We start from the raw sequence: 19,264 nt of genomic DNA on the forward strand, positions 1-19,264 counted from the left end.
AATTAATTTTTATACTTTGCGCCAGCGTGTGCGATTGTCCAGCTGCAAAGCTTTCATCTTTCAATCCCGAACGCACAGGAGTCCCACGGACGCACGCACTTCCCTTTACCAGCCGCCATTGCTTCTTTTTTTTTTTCATCAGAATCCGAGGACAAAATATCCCCACGACAGCACGATTACGCCATAAAAGGACGAGAAACAAAACAAGCATGGACAGTGAACCATGTTCCGGTTGCTTTAAATACTCATAAATTACTTAATTAATACTTATTCCCTCCATATTCGCTGCATCGTTCCCCGCTGGCACATGCCCGACTCCCCTGTGCGCAGTTTCCCAAACTCTCTGGAACGGTCGGATCGCTATCCTATGTCGCTCGCCCGGGACCGCATACGTTATACCCGCGCTTCCCTCGCCGTCGCTTTCTTATCAGGAAAGGGAGGGCGCCCCGGATTTTTCTCCCGTGATTCGTGAGCTCTGGATTCTTTTATCTTGCTTGGAGCGGAGCGTCGCTAGGGTTGAGGATGTCTGACTCTCGGATGGAGAAATCGTCCGGGGCCATGGCGGAGAAGGACGTGGAGCTTTTCATGGAGGACGGCACAAGCGACGATGGCAGCGTGGTGGTGAAGACCGACGGCTGGGGTGGCAGCGATTGGGAAGAGCAGGAGGAGGAGCCCTCGTCTCCGTTCTACTCTCGGCAATGGCCCCGAAGCTACAAGTTTGGCCTCCTTTCTCCCTTCCTTCTGCCATCCTCTCCTCTCTGAGACTTATTTTAGAATTATTTATCCACTGCAACTGCTACCAGTCTCTGTTCATTTCTTTTACCGTTCTTCTTTCTTGTTGTCGATTTTTTTTTTTTTTTTATCCCCAGTAGTGTCTTTGTTGTTCTTCTTGCTGTTTAAATTCTGGATTTGGAGCACGGAGGCCCACAGCGATGGTGGGATTTTCATGGCGGCTTCGTTCATGTTGTTTCTTTACCTAATCCAGCACCTTGACCTGTTATAGCCGGTTAAGAACAGAGCCCACCACAACGCCCATGTACGGATAGCACGGAGTGGTGAGTTGTTTGGCACGTTAGCACCGGCTACCATCGGTAAAAGTGGTGTGGATTGGTGAAGAAACCGGTAAAATGAGAACTTGTGACTCGAGAAATAGTCTTGGTGACACTTGTGGGAAGGAATTGGAAATAATGATGTCAGAATGATTCTTTAACACTTGTGGGAAGGAATTGGAAAAAAATGATGTCAGAATGATTCTTTAATACAGTCCTTTAACCAGGAAGCATGTTCCTTTTTGTTTTGGAGCTATTCGAGGTAAAATAATTCAATGCGCGTGTTCCCATCTGCGACATGGGATATTCGATACATAAAAACACTTTCATGCGGAACGATTCTTACATGATTCGTATGCATCCTTCTAAATGTAGTATATTGAGTTTGCAGGAAAGAATCCAAGAATGCTATATGCTGAATCCTATAGAATTCATCACCTTTCTGTTTTTAGCCACATCTACCAACTAAAATTACTAAATTATCTGGGAAAATAACACAAAAATATGAAGAAAATTTAGACTTTATTTCAGTGTTTATATTATATCTTTTGAAAATAGAAATGCTTCTGGGAATTATTTGTGTTTTTCTTCTTCTTCTTTTTCCCTTTTGCCTTTGGGTATACTGAGTGACATATTTTGAAATTTCCATCTGATCTCTTGCTGCCTCATTATTTTGCTTTCAGATAGCATTTCCACAACACATTTCATCGATTATTAAATTAAGCTCAGAATAAACATGCAAATAGGTCCAAACAACATAGATAAGAATACATAGATGTGACATCAAAATTTGAATTCTTGTTAGAGTTTGATGAAATCCACACCTTGTACCAGTAATATCTGTACTGGTAGCTGAACAAAAAGGATTTTGGTGCTGCCATAGTCTATGTGGGTTTATTTCTATGCTTAAGATGTCTTATTGCTTAATGTGTCTGGAATTTGTTTTAACGCATCCGTTGGTTCCGGTTCCTTTTTGATTGCTCTGACAGGGAAACAACTGATTCTTACACAATCACTGCAACTCCAAACTTTGGACACCTTAGGCCTACTTCGAGTCCTAGATACTCAAGTTTGGATAGCTGTGCTGAAGGTGGACCAAACTCAGACATGAGATTGCCTTTTATATCTGATAGCATATTGGATAAGCAAGGATCAGATAAGAGCTCGAGGAACACTTCAGCAGCAGATGAGCGTGTCTTTTTCCATGTGCATACTGGAGAAGGGTATACTGAACATTGTTGTAGTGTCACTCAAACTGTCTTTAATGGTACACTCATCTACTTGACTGATTGTCGTATCTCCATCTTTCTCTGTGTGTTGTGATTCTTCTTAGACTATGTATGAACCCTGTTTCATTCTTTACTGAATCTGTCATATTGTTACTAGTTGTATCACTGACTTGATTTAGTTGCTGGCACACTTAATTTATATTGCCAATTACTCATTTTGACCTGTAACTAAATTCAATTTTTACTTCTCATGTTCTTGCTATGAGACAGGAGTTAATGTACTGGTAGGCGTTGGTCTTCTTTCTACTCCATCAACAGTTAAAGAGGCTGGGTGGGCTTGTATGACACTCTTGGTTCTCTTTGCCGCTGTCTGCTTTTATACGGGCGTTCTTATGAAATACTGTTTAGAAAGCAAAGACGGCATTTCAAGCTACCCAGATATCGGGGAAGCTGCATTTGGGAGATATGGGCGCCTTTTTATATCTGTGAGTTCTCATTATTAAAGCCTTGAGGATTTTAAAATTAGAGAATGAGAAAGAGGAACATACCCTGGGTAGACTCTTTCTGGTTAAAAATAGCTTATATGCTGAGTATGCCTCTGTAAGTGACCATACCCATGCATGATTAAAGCCTTAGACGTATTTCGAGCTTCACATATGAGTTGCACTTTGGTACAACACTTACTATCCCCTGCACCAGAGGGGGGAGGGCAAATTGGAATGTAATGGACAATTCATCAGATGTGTGATCATTAAGTGTTAAAGATCTAGTTGTAATGTAACAAAGTGGAACTTTTTGGTTGGTTAATGTATAACTAACTTACAGGTCGAAAATAAATTGAACTGACTGATTTGCAGGCAAGCATGTTGATATCAGAGAGGAACCTCTGGCATCTGGTATAAAATTTTCTTTGAAGTTTGGAGAGAAACACAAAGATACATTTGGAAAGTCACCTTTTCAAGTCAAACTGCTAATATTTTAAAATGAACAATAGGTGACCTCTGAGCTTTGTAAAAACATATGCTACATACGAATACTCTGCTTGAAAACCAATTTATCTTTTGGAAAAAATTTGTTATAACTTCTAGATAAATATGAACTGTGAAAACCTGACCTATCAACCTTTTATACCTTTGGGATTTAAAGTTACAGGCATTAGAAAGTATCCACAAAATAATTTTCTTGTTGCATTTAGGCATTTATTGTTTAGTTTGGCTCTTTGACTTATATTTGTCTTAGATATAGATACATGTTTCTATATCAAAAGTCACCATCATCTATTTTTCCCCCTTTATTTAAGTTCTTCCAAAATCTATTGGAATTTTGGATGTGGTTTCTTAATTGTTTGAGTTTAAATATGGCCAATGGGGTATATCCCCCTACCTTTCCTGCTTATTGGGCTTGATAGATCCTTCTCTTTTCTAAATTTGTCCCGAATTAGCTTTTTCTTTTTTGTTTTTTGATTCACCCATGCAACCTTCTCAAGCTATTGTTCTGCTGTACAAAAAGCTATATTTGATGGGAAAAGGCGTTGATGATGATGATGACGATTATGATGAGAACATTTCTTTGAGGGCTACTGTGTTGTCACATATGCATTCCCTATAATAGGTGTGGGGGCACATATGGGCGTTGCAGGGCCTCTCTCTCCCTCCGGTCTAAAAGTAACCGGGCCTTCAACTTTGCTCATGTTAGGGCGAGGTTCTCCTCCTGTCCCTAACAGGGTTGTGGGGGCACATATGGGCGTTGCAGGGCCTCTCCCCCCCTTCGGTCTAAAAGTAACTGGGCCTTCGACTTTGCTCATGTTAGGGCGAGGTTCTCCTCCTGTTCCTAACAGGGCTGTAGGGGCACATATGGGCGTTGCAGGGCCTTTCCCCCCATCCGATCTAAGGAGAATCGGGCCTTCGACTTTGTTCATGTTAGGGCGAGGTTCTCCTCCTGTCCCTAACAGGGCTGTGGGGGCACATATGGGCATTGCAGGGCCTCTCCCCCCATCCGGTCTAAGGAGAATCGGGCCTTTGACTTTGCTCATGTTAGGGCGAGGTTCTCCTCTTGTCCCTAACAGGGCTGTGGGGGCACATATGGGCGTTGCAGGGCCTCTCCCCCCATCCGGTCTAAGGAGAACCGGGCCTTCGACTTTGCTCATGTTAGGATGAGGTTCTCTTCCTGTTCTTAACATGGCTGTGGGGGTACATAAGGACCGTTATATGGGCCTCTCCCCCCGTCCGGTCTTGAAATAACTGGACTTTCAATTTTGCCCATGTTAGGACAAGGTTCTCTTCCTGTTCCTAACATGGATTTGTTTTCGTTGTCTGAAGGGGTTATCCCCTGTCGTTACGGGTCCACGCCAAAAGGGAAAGATATGCAAGTCTGAAAGGAATCTTGATTTAAAGCAAAGTCGTTAGTAACACATTTACAGATTTTTCAAATCCCATGGTCGTAGAAGGTCTGCTTCCCGTCGAGGTCCTCCAGAAATGGAGTTAATGATCCCAATTGGAGGCCGATCTCCGGGCTGCTCTTCCCTCCTCGGCGGCTCAGGTTGTGGCAGGACCCTTGGCCGATCCTCTCTACCCTCAGGTCGGCGTCGAATGAATCTGTCGAGCCGACCTCTTCTGATGAGCTCCTCGATCTCGTCTCGGAGTTGGATGCATTCCTCTGTGTCGTGGCCGTGGTCACGATGGTAGAGGCAGAACTTGTTAGGATTGCGCTTTCCGGGGTGTGTGCGCATCCTTTCTGGCCTTGGGAGCTGCTCCCTGACCTCCATCAGCACCTGGATTTTCGATGCGTTGAGAGGGGCATAGCTGCGGAATCTTTCTGGGGGGAGCCCCGCCGAACCCTGCGGTCCGGACTTCTCTGCCTGCGTGCTCGGGGAGGAGTCTGGGCGCGCTTGTGCCCGGGAGGAGTCCGAGAACGTGACCGAGCCTCACTCGGCCCTCTTTCAACTGCGGGCTTGCTGGAGTCGCCCGCCTGCCGCTCCTTCGCAGCTTCCTCGTCCTTTAGCTTGAAGGCTTCCTCCGCTCGGGCATATCCTTCGGCCCGAGCCAGCAGATCGGCAAAGTCTCTGGGATACTTCTTTTCTAGGGAGAAGAGGAGGTCATTCTTTTGAAGGCCGCTCTTTAAGGCGGCCATTGCAACCGATTGATCCAGGTTTCGGACTTCCAGAGCGGCGGCGTTGAAGCGGTTGACGTAAGCTCGGATGGATTCTCCCTCTTTTTGCTTGATGTAGATGAGGGATTCCGAATCTCGTCGGGGATGCCGACTGCTGACGAAATGAGCCACGAACTGGTGACTCATCTGGTCAAAGGAGAAGATTGTACCCGACTTCAGTGTCGAGTACCAATTCCTTGCTGCTCCCTTCAAGGTAGACGGGAAAGCTCGACACAAGATGGCGTCTGGCGCGCCATGGAACAGCATTATGGTCCGGAAGGCCTCCATGTGGTCGATCGGGTCCGAAGTTCCGTCGTAGCTCTCGAATTGGGGGAGCTTGAAGTTCGGCGGGATTGATTCCTGCATGATCATTTGAGAGAAAGGAGGGTTAGTGCAGATGTCCTCACCGTAAGCAGTGGGAGTGCGGCGGAGCTCTTCGATCCGCCGGTTCATCTCCTGGAATCTCTGATCCAGGAGGTCCTCTCGATTGCGGGCCTCGAGGGTCTTCTGGTGGAGCGGAGGCAGGGACTCTCCGGGGGTTGAATCATGATCGGACGAAGGACTCTCCGCCTTCTGTTTTTCTTTTCTGGGAAAGACAGGGCGGCTGGCCCATGTGGCCCGTCCGGTCGTCGGATTCTGGAACTCCGACGATGCTTTTTCCAGCCGCATCGATGCGTGCGGCTGCTGCTGCATGGCCTGCACTGCTTCGGTGAGGCCTCTGACCTGTTGAACTAGCAGGTCAAACTGCTCCATGCCGACTGCCGTCGCCGGAGGAGCCTGAAAAACTGGAGATGAGGCCAGGGCTTGCGGAGCTCGCTGAGATCTGGCCGTGGAGGCCGTTGACCGTCTGGTGGATGCCCTTCGGGGAGGCATCAGGTGGAGATCAGGCAGGCAACCGAAGGAGGAGATGTCGGAGAAGATGACCGGAGGTGGTTCCGTTGAGCGCTCCTTTAAGAATAAGGGTACTACGAAGATACAGTCCCCTTCCTCTAGCGCCAATCCTGTTGGTGCAAAAATCCGCTGGCGTCGGAGAAGCTGGAGTCGAGGGAGTCGCGGTCGCCGTCGGAACCTGCAAAGAAAGTCTAAACCGGAGGTGGGGGTGCTCCGGCAAGACCCTCCGACGCTCAAGTCAGTTCTCTACCTTAACAAGAATGGAGTGCTCGAACGAAAATTCTAGCAGAGTTTTTTAGATAGAGATTAGAGCTTAGAGAATAACGTATCTAGGGGTCCTCTTTTTATAGGCGGAGGGCGTAACAGATTGACAGCGATGTCTGTAATCGTTCGGTAGTGGGCCGTTCGGGGTCATGAGGAGTTTGTTACGGAGAGTAGTGGAGTGGAGTCGTAGCCATCGCCGTGGCCTGCCACGTGGAGCCTGTTGTGGAGAGTGGGGTGATGTCCGTTGTCGTGACTTGTCAGAGCATGATGGAGCCGCGTGGGATCCGTTATAGGAAGTGGAGCAGAGTCGCGGCCATTACTGTGGCCTGCCAGGGAGTCCAGGCCTGTCGGTCGAAGCTCGGTTGGGGTGTCTGGTGGAGAGGGATAGCTCTCCATCTGAGAGGAGCTCGGATGTTGCTGGCGAGCTTTCTACCGTTGGGTGCCTTGGGCGCTAGTACTGCTGGCGAAGGTCATCTGTTGTAGAAGCTCGGGCAGGGGCTTTCTGTGGACGAAGTTCAGTTTCACGCAGAATCCGTCAGAAGGTCGACCGGCAGTGGATGTTGGATGGCGCTGGAGAGGTTCACCCGCTGGGGAGGTTCGGCTGCTGGAGCCCGTGCGTCGTAGGAGTTCATCCGGAATCTGTCTGCTACAAAAGCTCGGTCGGAGTCTGGTTCCCGTAGAAGTCCGGATGGGGATCATTTGTTGAGGAAGCTCGGTCGAAGCCTGCCTGCAATAGAAGTCCGGAAGGAATTTGTTCACAAGGGAAGCTCGGGTGGAGGCTTACAGTAGAAATCCGACACGGACCGCTCGTAGTAGAAATTTGAAGTAGACCGCTTGTAGTAGTAGCTCGGAGTAGATCGCTTGTAGCAGAAGCTCGGAGTAAATCGCTTGTGGTGGAAGCTCGGAGTAGATCTCGCTTGTGGTGGAAGCTCGGAGTCCGGCCCTTGTAAGAATTCGGATGTGGTCTTTCTGCAATAGGAGCTCAGGGCTGAAGTCCGGCTTCCGTAGGAGTTCGGACGAAGTCTACCTGCAGTAGGAGTTCAGGGAAGAAGTCCGGCTCCCATAGGAGCCCGGATGAAGCCCAGAAGGCGGTCGACCGTCGGAGAAGCTCGAAAATATGTCGCCCAAGGTTGGACGTCGGCAAAGTCCTGGGAGGGTCACTCGTCCTAACATGAGCAAAGTCGAAGGCCCGGTTACTTTTAGATCGGATGGAGGGAGAGGCCTTGCGACGCCCATATGTGCCCCCACAGCCCTGTTAGGAACAGGAGGAGAACCTCGTCCTAACCTGAGCTGAAATCGACTACATCAGGGATAGGAGGAGAACCTCGTCCTGACTCCAATTAAGATCCGATCATTCAGGATCTGATAAGAAAAAAGAGAACCTTCTCGACGGCCCCTCTATGCTCCCGCGACCCTGCAGAAAGTTGGGGAGAACCCTTATTTAAAAAGAGGAGGGAGATGCGAAGGAAAAGCGACGAACTACACCAGTGAAAAATGGAAGCTAAACTATACCAAAGGCACAAAGGACCTCGTCTCAATGAAGAAGGAGAAAGAGAAAAAGAGATCTACGGTCATGAACGAAAAGGCAAATCAACACGACAACGGCTAGGAACCTTCAAACGATGTCGACGTCGAACAAATCAAAAGGCGAAAGAAATTCGGTAACGACGACCTAATACAAAAATGAACAAGGAACCTTCGGACAACATCGACATCGAACGAGACAAAAAATGAAAGAAGTCCGGCGGACGACAATTCAACACAACGCGCGGATAAGGTAACAAAAAATCTCTTTTTCATTTTGTTAACAAGGTCTACGTTACAGAGCCCAGAAGGCCCAAAAAAAAAAAAAGAGAAAAAACGACAAGAACAGAGAAAGAGGACACATAGAAGGACGGAAGGCAAAAAGAGCCCTAAGGGGGCCCGGCTTCTTCCGACTTCGAACTTTCGGCTTCGACCCTCATCAGGGAGTGTCTTAAACTTTCGACTTCTTCCAATTCTTTCTCCCTTATTAGTATATCCAGATACATCCGACGAGACCGTTGGCTTTCGTTCTCCGCCTCTCGGAGCTTTTTTCTCAGGACCTCGGACTCTGCCTCCGCGTCCTTGACCACCTGCTGCTCGTATACCAGCTGGATCTTCAACTGCTGCAGCTCGGTCTTCCCCTCCCTAAGGGCGACGGATAACTCTTCTATGGTTCCTCTCAGGGATTGGAGTTCGTCGGGATCCCAAATAGGGACGAACTGGGCCCCTTCAGATAACTGCCTTTGAAGGCGGGCAACCTCGTCGGTCGCCATCCTGAGCTTCCTCCTGTAGTCGTCCACCTGCTTGCACCAGCCGGCCCGGTATGTATTGTAGTTCGCCTCGGCATCCTGGAGCTGTTGCTGAAGGTCGGAGAACTTCGACCATTCTCGATCGTGGTCGGCCCGAGTCGAAAGCCAGGATGAGCTTCCTTCCAGCTGACCGATCTTCTCCCGTGCAGCCGACAGCTCCGCTCCAAGAGAGCTGATCTTGGAAGCCTGAGCCCAAGATCGGTCGCTGGCGCGCTTCTTATGTTCCTCGAGCTCCTTGAAGTTTGCCTTCCTCCGGCTGTAATCCATGATCCCTTTCACGTGGAGGTTCCGAAAGTAGGTGGCCTCCGCAGTGGCCTCTGAGTGGCTCTCCCTCAGCCTGCGAAGTTCGTCCTCCATCTCCCTCGACCTTTTTGTTAAATGACAGACTTTCTTCCTTAGATGTCGGATCGTGGACCTCAGCGGAACTTCCTGTGGCAAGGGAAGCACTTCGGCAGGACACTACCATCGGGAGACAAAAGCGTCAAGGCGCGGCTCATTGCAGAAAGAAAAAAAAAGAAAAGAGAAGAGAAGTTCCCCATAAGGAGGAGCCCAATTTTATTGATTGAATGTCTCTTAAAGACAAAAGGAAAAAAAATATCGCAGTGAAAGAAAAATACAAAGTCAGAGGTCTCAGACCTCCGAAGCAGGAGTTGGAGAGCCCGGTGTTCTTGGAAGGGGGGCTGCGGTGGCAGCGGCAGTAGGAGAGGGCCCGGCTTCATCTTCAGACGCCTCATCCAAGAAGCTGAAGTCGAGCTCGGGAAATTTCTTGACCATCTTCTCTTGACAGAGCTCGAATCCTTTGATGAATGCATCTTGGCCGAACTTGACGTTCAGGTCCCTCATTTCAGTAGAAGCCTTGAACTCCTCCACCGCTTGGACCCTGACCTCCGAGATCAGAACCGGAATCTGCTCCGTCAAATTTGCGACCTCGGCCTCCGCCTTCCTCACCATCTCCTCTGAGGCCTGCTTTTCTTTCTCAAGTGCCTCTTGGAGGTTGGCTACCTCGGCAGCCTTTTCCTTGAGGCGGGCGGCCTCGGTCCGGCGACCTTCCTCCATCTGGATAGCGTCCCTCCTCGTCTTGTTCATCGCCTCGATGTTGGCGAGGAGCTGGTGCTCGATCTGCAAGGGCGGCCAGAAGGTCAGAATGAAAGCTGAGAAATTAATTGAATGAAGGAGCGAGGGGAAGGAGGAAAGTGAATCTGCTTACCTCGAGAAAGGATCCCAGAGAGTCCCAAACCCGCTGTTCGGGATCGGTGCGAACGATCCTCTGGAAGAATTCGGGCAGGACGCACCCGTCGACCAGTCACTTTATCAGGTCCCTGTCATTAAAGGGATTCTCCACCGGCTCTTCCTCGGAGCCGTGGGATTCTTCGATGGCAGCTCGGCGGCCGTTGACCCTGCGGGCCATCGTCTTCTTTCTCCTCCCCCTCTCAACCCCTGGCACCTCCTCGGAGCGGGCCCCCGAAGCGGGAACCTCGGTGGGAGAACTCCTCGAAGAGGGTCGGGGAACTGGGGGCTCGGCATCTGAAGGAACATCGACAGTGAGGGCCGCCTGGGCAGGCGTGGCCGAGCTCGTCTCCTCCGTCCTGGCCTTCTTTGCCGACCCGGAGGCCGCAGCGCCTTTTCTTTTGTGAACCTTGAGGCCCCTGGCAAGCATTCGTGCTGCTTCGGCGTCCATTCCTAAAAAAAAAAAAAAGAGAGAGAAAAAGAGAGATCAGCAACGGAGTGAAAAAAGGAAGAGGTCACGCATGGTAAAAAAAAAGAAAAAAGAAAAAAGAGGGGGGAGAAAAGAAGAAGAAAAGAAAAGATGGAATATTCGCAGGATCCAGGGGACTCAAGCCGATGTTGAACAGAAATTGCTCCTTCAGAAGGTTGGGAAGGGAAGGAGTTGGATAACTAAGAAGCTTCCGGGCGGCTTGAAGGTCGTCCTCCCCCAAGCTAGGAGCCTGGCGGACGGAATCCCTCAGGGAGCCCCAAGGGGGCAATCCCAGCTTTAAGGTCGGACATTGGACGTAGAGGTACTTCCCCTTTCAGTTATGGATAGAAGGAGCACCTTTCAGTAACCCCTTCTTGTCGAACTGGGGAGAGAAGTACCACCAGTCTTTTGTCGAGGGGTGGCGCTTGAAGGTGTAAAAATACCTAAACAAAGGAAGAGATGGCTGAACTTTGACTATATGGCAGAGGGAGAGGAACCCTATGAAAAACCTAAAGGAGTTCGGCGCGACTGAAGCTAAAGAAATGTCTAGAAAATGGAAAAGGGCGACGATGAAGGACGGAAGCGGGAGTCGGAGCCCAGCACAGAAGGCCTCCTGGTACAGACAGAAACGGCCAGGTGGGGGGGTGCTAGCCCGGTCGGCGGGACCGGAAAGCTCCAGATCGTACTCCGGAGGAACTCCATACTGAACCCTTATCAGTAAAAGTTCGTCCGGAGTCAGAGAACAGGGAATGGCGTCCGGCGCAAAAATCGAACGAGGCCCAGCCCTAGATATGGGTTCGTCTACCGTATGAGGGTTCTGAGGGGCTGAGGCAGACGAACTCCTGGAATCGCTAGAGGCGGAGGAGCCAGAAGACATTTCAAGCAAAAATCCTAAAAATCTCAAAAAAATCGAGAAAAAGAAGAGACGAAAGGTCCGTGGGGAACCAGACAGGTGGAATGCGGCAGAAGAAAAATGAAGAAGGAACACCTAAATGGTGAGAGAAGGAACGGAAGTTCAGGAACTAACCTAAGTTGCTCCGAAGGATGCAGAGATGCAGGGACAGGGATGACTCGAAGAACACCTGGGGCCAAAACGGACGTCGAGAGAGGCAGAGCTCTCGGAAAGAAGACGGGCACCAACAGGACTTTCAGACAGAATGAAACTCCTGGAGGCAGAAGGGCGGGTTTAAATAGACCCTGGGATCCGGCGCTATAATGATCGCAGATCTCCTTAGGCCGACCCATGTTCGCCACGTGTCCCACTCGCCACAGCAGGCGGCTAAAAGCAGTTGACAGCTGGCAAGGCCATTATTGCACCGTACCTAAAGCAACGCTCCAGCGGGAATTCCGAAAAATCTCTTCGGATCGCCCCGATTTGAAAAGACTCCGGCATGCGCGCATTAAATGCCTGGATATCTGAGGACGGTCGCGCGCAGAATTCAAGAGGGCAACTTCGGCTGTAAAAATTTCTCTATACTTCATTCGAAACTCGAACTCGGAAGTAGGGGGACTGGTGTTGGGTATAAAATACCCCCCAGCCGAAGTTCGTGCCAGGAGCGACCCTCTCGGGACTCTGCCGACGTCCAACCTTGGGCGACATATTTCCAAACCTCTCCGACGGTCGACCGCCTTCTGGGCTTCATCCGGGTTCCTACGGGAGCCGGACTTTTTCCCCGAACTCCTACTGCAGGTAGACTTCGTCCGAGCTCCTACGGGAGTCGGACTTCAGCCCTGAGCTCCCATTGCAGGTAGACCTCATCCGAATTCTTACAAGGGCCGGACTCCGAGCTTCCACCACAAGCGATCTACTCCGAGCTTCCACTACAAGCGATCTACTCCGAGCTTCTGCTACAAGCGATCTACTCCGAGCTACTACTACAAGCGGTCTACTTCAAATTTCTACTACGAACGGTCCGCATCGGATTTCTACTGTAAGCCTCCATCCGAGCTTCCCTTGTGAACAAATTCCTTCCGGACTTCTATTGCAGGCAGGCTTTGGTCGAGCTTCCTCAACAAATGATCCCCATCCGGACTTCTACGGGAACCAGACTCCGACCGAACTTCTGTAGCAGATAAATTCTGGATGAACTCCTACGACGCACGGGCTCCAGCAGCCGAACCTCTGCAGCGGGTGAACCTCTCCAGCGCCATCCGACATCCACTGCCGGTCGACCTTCTGACGGATTCTGCGTGAAACTGAACTTTGTCCACAGAAAGCCCCTGCCCGAGCTTCTACAGCAAATGACCTTCGCCAGCAGTACTAGCGCCCAAGGCACCCAACGGTAGAAAGCTCGCCAGCAACATCCGAGCTCCTCTCAGACGGAGAGCTACCCCTCTCCACCAGACACCCCAACCGAGCTTCGGCCGACAGGCCTGGACTCCCTGGTAGGCCACAGTAATGGCTGCGACTCTGTTCCACTTCCTATAACGGATCCTACGCGGCTCCATCATGCTCTGGCAAGTCACGACAACGGACATCACCCCACTCTCCACAACAGGCTCCACGTGGCAGGCCACGGCGATGGCCACGACTCCACTCCACTACTCTCCGTAACAAACTCCTCATGGCTCCGAACGGCCCACTACCGGGCGGTTACAGACGTCGCTGTCAATCTGTTACGCCCTCCGCCTATAAAAAGGGGACCCCCAGATATGTTATTCTCTAAGCTCTAATCTCTATCTAAAAAACTCTACTAGAATTTTCGTTCGAGCATTCCATTCTTGTTGAGGCAGAGAACTGATTTGAGCGTCGGAGGGTCTTATCGGAGCACCCCCACCTCCGGTTTAGACTTTCTTTGCGGGTCTCGGCGGCGACCGCGACTCCCTCAACTCCAGCTTCTCCGACACCGGCGGATTTTTGCACCAACAATAGGTAAATGTGTATACTAGTGCCTTGATCAAATATGCATAGACATATGATATCTATTGGCTCCAGGTTATATACATTCCCTATGATGTGGAGGCTGTGTATCATCTTGTTAAAGCCCAATATACATCATTGATCCCTTCACTGATAGCTTAGCTTTTGGATTCTAGTGTTAAAATGATGTTAGAGCCAAAGGTCGTGAATTCAAATCCCTATTTATAGGCCAATTTTGTTACTACCACCCATTTATTATCTTGAGTCTTTTCTTCTCTTGACTCATTTCTGCCAGTTACTTGAATCGTTCTCAACTTGTTATCTTGAGTTATTTGTGACTCATTCATGTCTTAATGTGTGTGGTTGGATCCACACGTGAAGGTGGGGTGTTAATGCTTGATATACATTGCTGAACCCTTCCCTAATAGATTAAGCTGTTGGGTTCTAGTGGTTAGTCAACATAGCTGATGAGGCTGTTATATACCCAATGATGCATTGTGGCGCAAACTGATAGTATTGACCTTGCAACTTATAAAATATGCTTATATGAAAATATTGTTAATTTTTAGAATATTGTAGTGGCAATCATGTTTAAAGATTTGCTTGGCCACAAAAATTGGTGATGCAGAAAAGGAAAAATAAATTTGGAAAAATCATAGATTGTAAAATTAGTTAGAAGAGAAAATAAATTGTGAACATCCAACATTGTAAAAATTCTTCTGGTTGAATTCAGCAAATGGAATTTTATGAAGACTATAAGAAAATGTTGATTTATTCATAGAAGGTCTTCTATGTTCCAAAGTTATGCCTTCTCGTTGTTAAGTTAGAATGAAATTTGGGAAAAAATGTTGAAAATTTTGCACCTAGAGATTTCAATAGCTTGAAAACTATTGTTGGATTAGTTGGTTTCATGCATGTAGTTTCAAAACATTTTTGAATTATTCAGCGGAAGTAAATGTAGATTAAAACATTTTTAATCTAAATATGCATCAGATCAAATTTGCTAAACCACCTACACACAAATCTATGATATAAACATAATCATGCTTTTGAGATCTGATCTAAAATCTAATTTGCCAAGAGGAGATATGATCTCCATACCTTTGCATGGGTTGATCTACATCGCAGTCGATGATCGTGGATATCTGAGTTCTTCGAGCCGCACATGCATGTAGTCTCTGCAGGTATCCACACGAGGTCTTGATTTGATTAGAAGCTTCTTGATCTTCCGGGGTGCTAGCTCCTTTGCAGAGATTGTTTCCTGATGGTTGATTGAAGATCTTCTTTGCTTCTCTCAGACCCTCTCAAAAAAGAAGTATTGGAGGAGGAGGAAGAAGAAGATAGGAGAAACCCTCTCTTTTTTTTTCTCTCTTCCCAAAACCCTACATGCCAAGATGATAGATGATGCCTAAAGGAAAAAACCCACCCCTCCTTTTTTTTCTACGGTGAAATCTGATTTCTCCACATGCTCACGCCCCAAAAATCTCCCCTCTTAAAATGGCGTCCAAAGATAAGATACGGTCAAACCTTATCTAATAAGGATTCAAGTTCAAATAGAACCTGATCCCTATCACCTTTGGCGTTGAGAAGGGGCGTAGAGAAAGGTGGCGCAAGTTTTCTCACGCAAAAACCAAGTTTGCGTGAAGAAATATTGGCGTGGAATAAGATGGGTGTGCAGCATGAGGGGGCGCACTAGGGAGAGAGAATCTCAGTCCATTGGGACTCTCATTTTAGGTGGTTAATTAATCCTAACCAATTTAGGATTTGGTCGCATCCAAAAAAGGAAAAATCCTAGTCTAACTAGGAATCCAATCAGATCCTAATCCAATTAGAAAATTAATTGTGAACCAAGTCCAAATCAAATAAGGAATTGGGCTTCCTTGCAATTGGATTATCTCATAACTCAATTAAGCTTAATCCAATCAAATTCAAATCAAGTCAAATCGAATCTAATTCAATTAGATTTGATCTAAACCCCATTGCTCAATCAGATTGAACCAATTAACAATCCAATTGCTAGTTAATCTTCTTATAATTCACTAACTCTTAGTTAATTACTTTATTATAATTTTTGCATTGGATCAATCATCAATCATATTGATGATTAGATTCAATAGCGATTCAGAATCGCTAATCAACCATTTGATCAATCAAGTACCTCTATTGTGTGTGATTCTATAGGTTCTATTCTATCTGGTAGTAAGATATATCGTGATATCTATCACAGTATCGTCGAAATTTCTTTCAATGAGTTGGAACGATTCTAACTTTGCCCATCAAGGATTATCGATCATCAAGATGACGCTCGACGAATCTCACAATCCATCAGTAACACTTAGCAGTATGTAGTGGCAACCCAGCAGAATGAAAGTATTGAACCTTTAGGTGCAGTTACCGTGTGATTCAGTCTTTCTATCGTGAGTTTCAATTAGATAGGTCATAGAAAATTCATCAAATTCCAACGTCAGTCATATGCAAGATTGGTTCGACTCGAGTTCCTTCGTAAATTTTCGTGAAAACTTCTTTTCAGTATTCACATTTGCTTTGGTCAAAGATTTTCTGAACTCAGTCTCGTGAATCGCATAGGACTACTCCTTTTCTATTAAGGTCGATAGATTCCATCTAAGTACATCCTACTCTTAACACTAAATCTGAACTCACTGTAGCCAACATACACCGTAAATATTCAAATGGATAGGGTTCAGGTTTATGTGCAGTCAAACTACAGCAGCCTCACTGCGAATAGTCGAGGCACCGTAGGTTAAAGGATTATGCACACAACTGCAGCATTGAACAAATCACTGACGAGTGAGTAGACATCCAAGTGGTTTCTCGTGTTGGTCATGCTCAATGCAAGTTCTCTAACAACTACCTGCACTCGTCCCAGTGTCTCCACACTGCAAACTCGAGACTCATCTGTCCAGAAGGAAAGCGATCCGTGCATCGATCTAATTGGATTAATCATCATCTTTCGTGATGATCCTTCGATCGGGAGCTTTTAGGAATTAACCATCAGTAATATATGTTTTAAATTTTCAATAATTTGAGAATATGTATTATCATCTGTTAATTTTTTGGACGAATCATGAACACAAAAATATGATTGAAATAAATTTTTTTTATTAATAAATAAAATTTATAAGTACAAATTTTGTGCACTGAAATTTACAATGTGTTAGCCAATAATTGACTTTCAGGGCACACATCTAACAAACTCCCACTTGCACTAAATGCAATTGGCCATAAATCTAAGTCCCATCTTTTTTAGGTGAGCTTCGATCTTCTTCTAGCTAAGAGGCTTCGTCAGCAGGTCCGCCATATTTTATGTGGAATCAACTCTCTGCATTTCGATGAACTTCTTCTCGATGTATTCGCGTATAATGTAGAATCGCCGCTCTATATATTTGGATTTTTTATGAGTCTTTGGCTCCTTAGCGAGGGCTATGACGTCGTTGTTGTTGTAATACAGTGTAATGGCATCAGATGGCATGACATCAAGCTTCACAACAAATTTTTTGAACCAGAATGCTTCCTCAGCAGCTTCAGAGGGGGTAATGTATTCGGCTTTTATGGTTGAATTTGCGATAATCGGTTGTTTGGAACTCTTCCAACTAACAGAACCTCTATTACATAAGAATATACACCTCGATGTAGATCTATCATCGACATCAGACATAAAGTCTGAATTGGTGTATCCTCCTACTTTTAGCTCAGATCCTCCTCCAAAGATTAAGGACAAATTCTTAGTCCTCAAGTACTTAAGGATATTTTTCACAGTTATCTAATGCTCTTCATCTGGATTCAACTAATATCTGCTCGTGACACTCACAGCAAGAGCTATATCAGGTCGAGTACATAGCATGGCATACATGAGGCTCCCTATAGCCGAAGCATAAGGGATCTTGCTCATACGTTGTATCTTCTCAGGTGTGTTAGAACACATCTTCTTGGAGATAAATTATGTCTAAACAATAAAAGTCTTCTCTTGAAGTTTTTCATGCTGAATCTTTTCAACACTTTTTCTATGTACATTTTCTGTGAGAGATCTAATATTTTTTTAGATCTATCCCTATAGATCTTAATTTTAAGAATGTAGGATGCTTCCTGTAGGTCTTTCATTGAGAATTTTTTTGACAGCCATGCTTTGATCGAGGTCAACATAAGAATGTCATTTTCAATTAGGAAGATGTCATCTACGTACAGTACGAGAAATGTGACAGCATTTTTGCTGATCTTTTTGTATACACATGGCTCTTCCTTATTTCTGATGAAATCAAACGATTTGATCACATAATTGAAGTGAGTGTTCCAACTCCGAGATGCTTGCTTAAGTCCGTATATGGATCTTTGTAGCTTGCAGATTTTGTGATCACTATCATTAGATGTGAAATTCATAGGCTGTTTCATATAGATATCTTTCTAAAGATATCCATTTAAGAAGACAATTTTTACATTCATCTGTCAAATTTCATAATCGTAGTATGCTGCAACGGCGAGCAGTGTTTGGATAGATTTCAACATGGCTACCAACGAGAAGATTTTCTGATAGTCAATGTCTTCGCGTTGACTATAACATTTCGCTATCAGCCTTTTTTTATATATCACTATCTTATCATCCGAACCTATTTTTCTTTTGTAGATCCATTTACACTCAATAGGTACTATATTTTCAGGTGGATCTACTAAAGTTCAAATATGGTTGGAATGCATAGAGTCAATTTCTGACTTCATTGCTTTCTTTTATTTCTCGGAGTCAACATCTAACATCGCCTCATTATAGGTTTTGCGTCATCTCTATGGTCTCTATCTCCTATAAGGAATGCTTCCTCTACATCCTCTGTACGTATACTTAAGTATCTTTCAGGAGAACGGGAGATCCTACTAGATCTACGAGGTGGAGATATTGCATCTACTGGCTCACTATAAACGGGTCTAGGCTCTAAGACTCATGGCTCTTTAGAGATCTTCTCTTCGAGCTCAATTTTTCTTCCACCGCCTTCATCTTGGATAAACTATTTTATTAAGAAGGCAACATGACGGCTCACAATCACATTGTGATCTTTTGAAAGGTAAAAATAATATCCCATGGATTCTTTAGGATATCCTATGAAACGAGCCCTAATTGATCTAGCCTCTACCTTGTCCGTCTGCTATTGCTTGACATGGACCGGACATTCCCAAATTTTAAGATAACCAAGACTTAATTTCTTACCATATCATATCTCATACGATATAGTAAGAACGGATTTAAAGGAAATCCTATTTAAAAGATAAATTGCAGAAAGTAATGCTTGTCCTAAAAAAATATTGGAAGATCTATGAAGCTTATCATGGATCGGATCATAGTCAATAGAGTTTGATTTTTCTTCTCGGATACCCCGTTGAGCTGAGGTGTTTTAGAAGGTGTCCACTGTGAGATTATGCCATTGTTCTTGAGATAGCTATAAAATTTTTCACTAAGATATTCATCTCCTCGATCTGATCGAAGAATCTTTATGAATTTTTCTGTTTGCTTCTCTACTTCACATCTGAACTCGTTGAACTTTTCAAAGGCTTCAAACTTGCATCGCATCAAGTATATAAATCCATACCGTGAATAATCATCGGTAAAGGTTATGAAGTAGAGAGAGCCATCCTTGGTCTGCACATCAAATGGGCCACACACCTCAGTATGTACCAGGACTAATATCTCAGTGGTTCTTTTCCCATATCCCATAAAAGGCAGCTTCGCCATCTTTCCTTAAAGACAGCACTCACAAATTGGATAAGACTCGGAAGTCAATGGTCCGAGAAGG

The 19,264-nt window shown here is 46.1% G+C and overlaps 1 protein-coding gene across 3 annotated transcripts in view; it reads left to right on the plus strand.

The window, feature by feature from the left end:
* The first annotated feature begins 297 nt into the window (after positions 1-297).
* The window catches only part of LOC105039590 (amino acid transporter AVT1A), a 56,705-nt gene continuing 37,738 nt past the window's right edge, over positions 298-19,264 (plus strand). Inside the window, exons 1-3 of one of the 3 annotated variants that reach the window (XM_010915785.4) lie at positions 298-716; positions 2,039-2,316; positions 2,549-2,763. In XM_010915785.4, coding sequence (XP_010914087.1) covers positions 523-716; positions 2,039-2,316; positions 2,549-2,763 — 687 coding nt within the window. In that variant the 5' untranslated portion in view covers positions 298-522. The remainder of the gene's footprint in view (positions 717-2,038; positions 2,317-2,548; positions 2,764-19,264) is intronic. The other 2 variants (XM_010915784.4, XM_073248524.1) reach the window with 2 other exon arrangements.

The sequence above is a fragment of the Elaeis guineensis genome, chromosome 1 (assembly GCF_000442705.2).
Source record: "Elaeis guineensis isolate ETL-2024a chromosome 1, EG11, whole genome shotgun sequence".
In the NCBI taxonomy this organism is placed as follows: Eukaryota; Viridiplantae; Streptophyta; class Magnoliopsida; order Arecales; family Arecaceae; genus Elaeis; species Elaeis guineensis.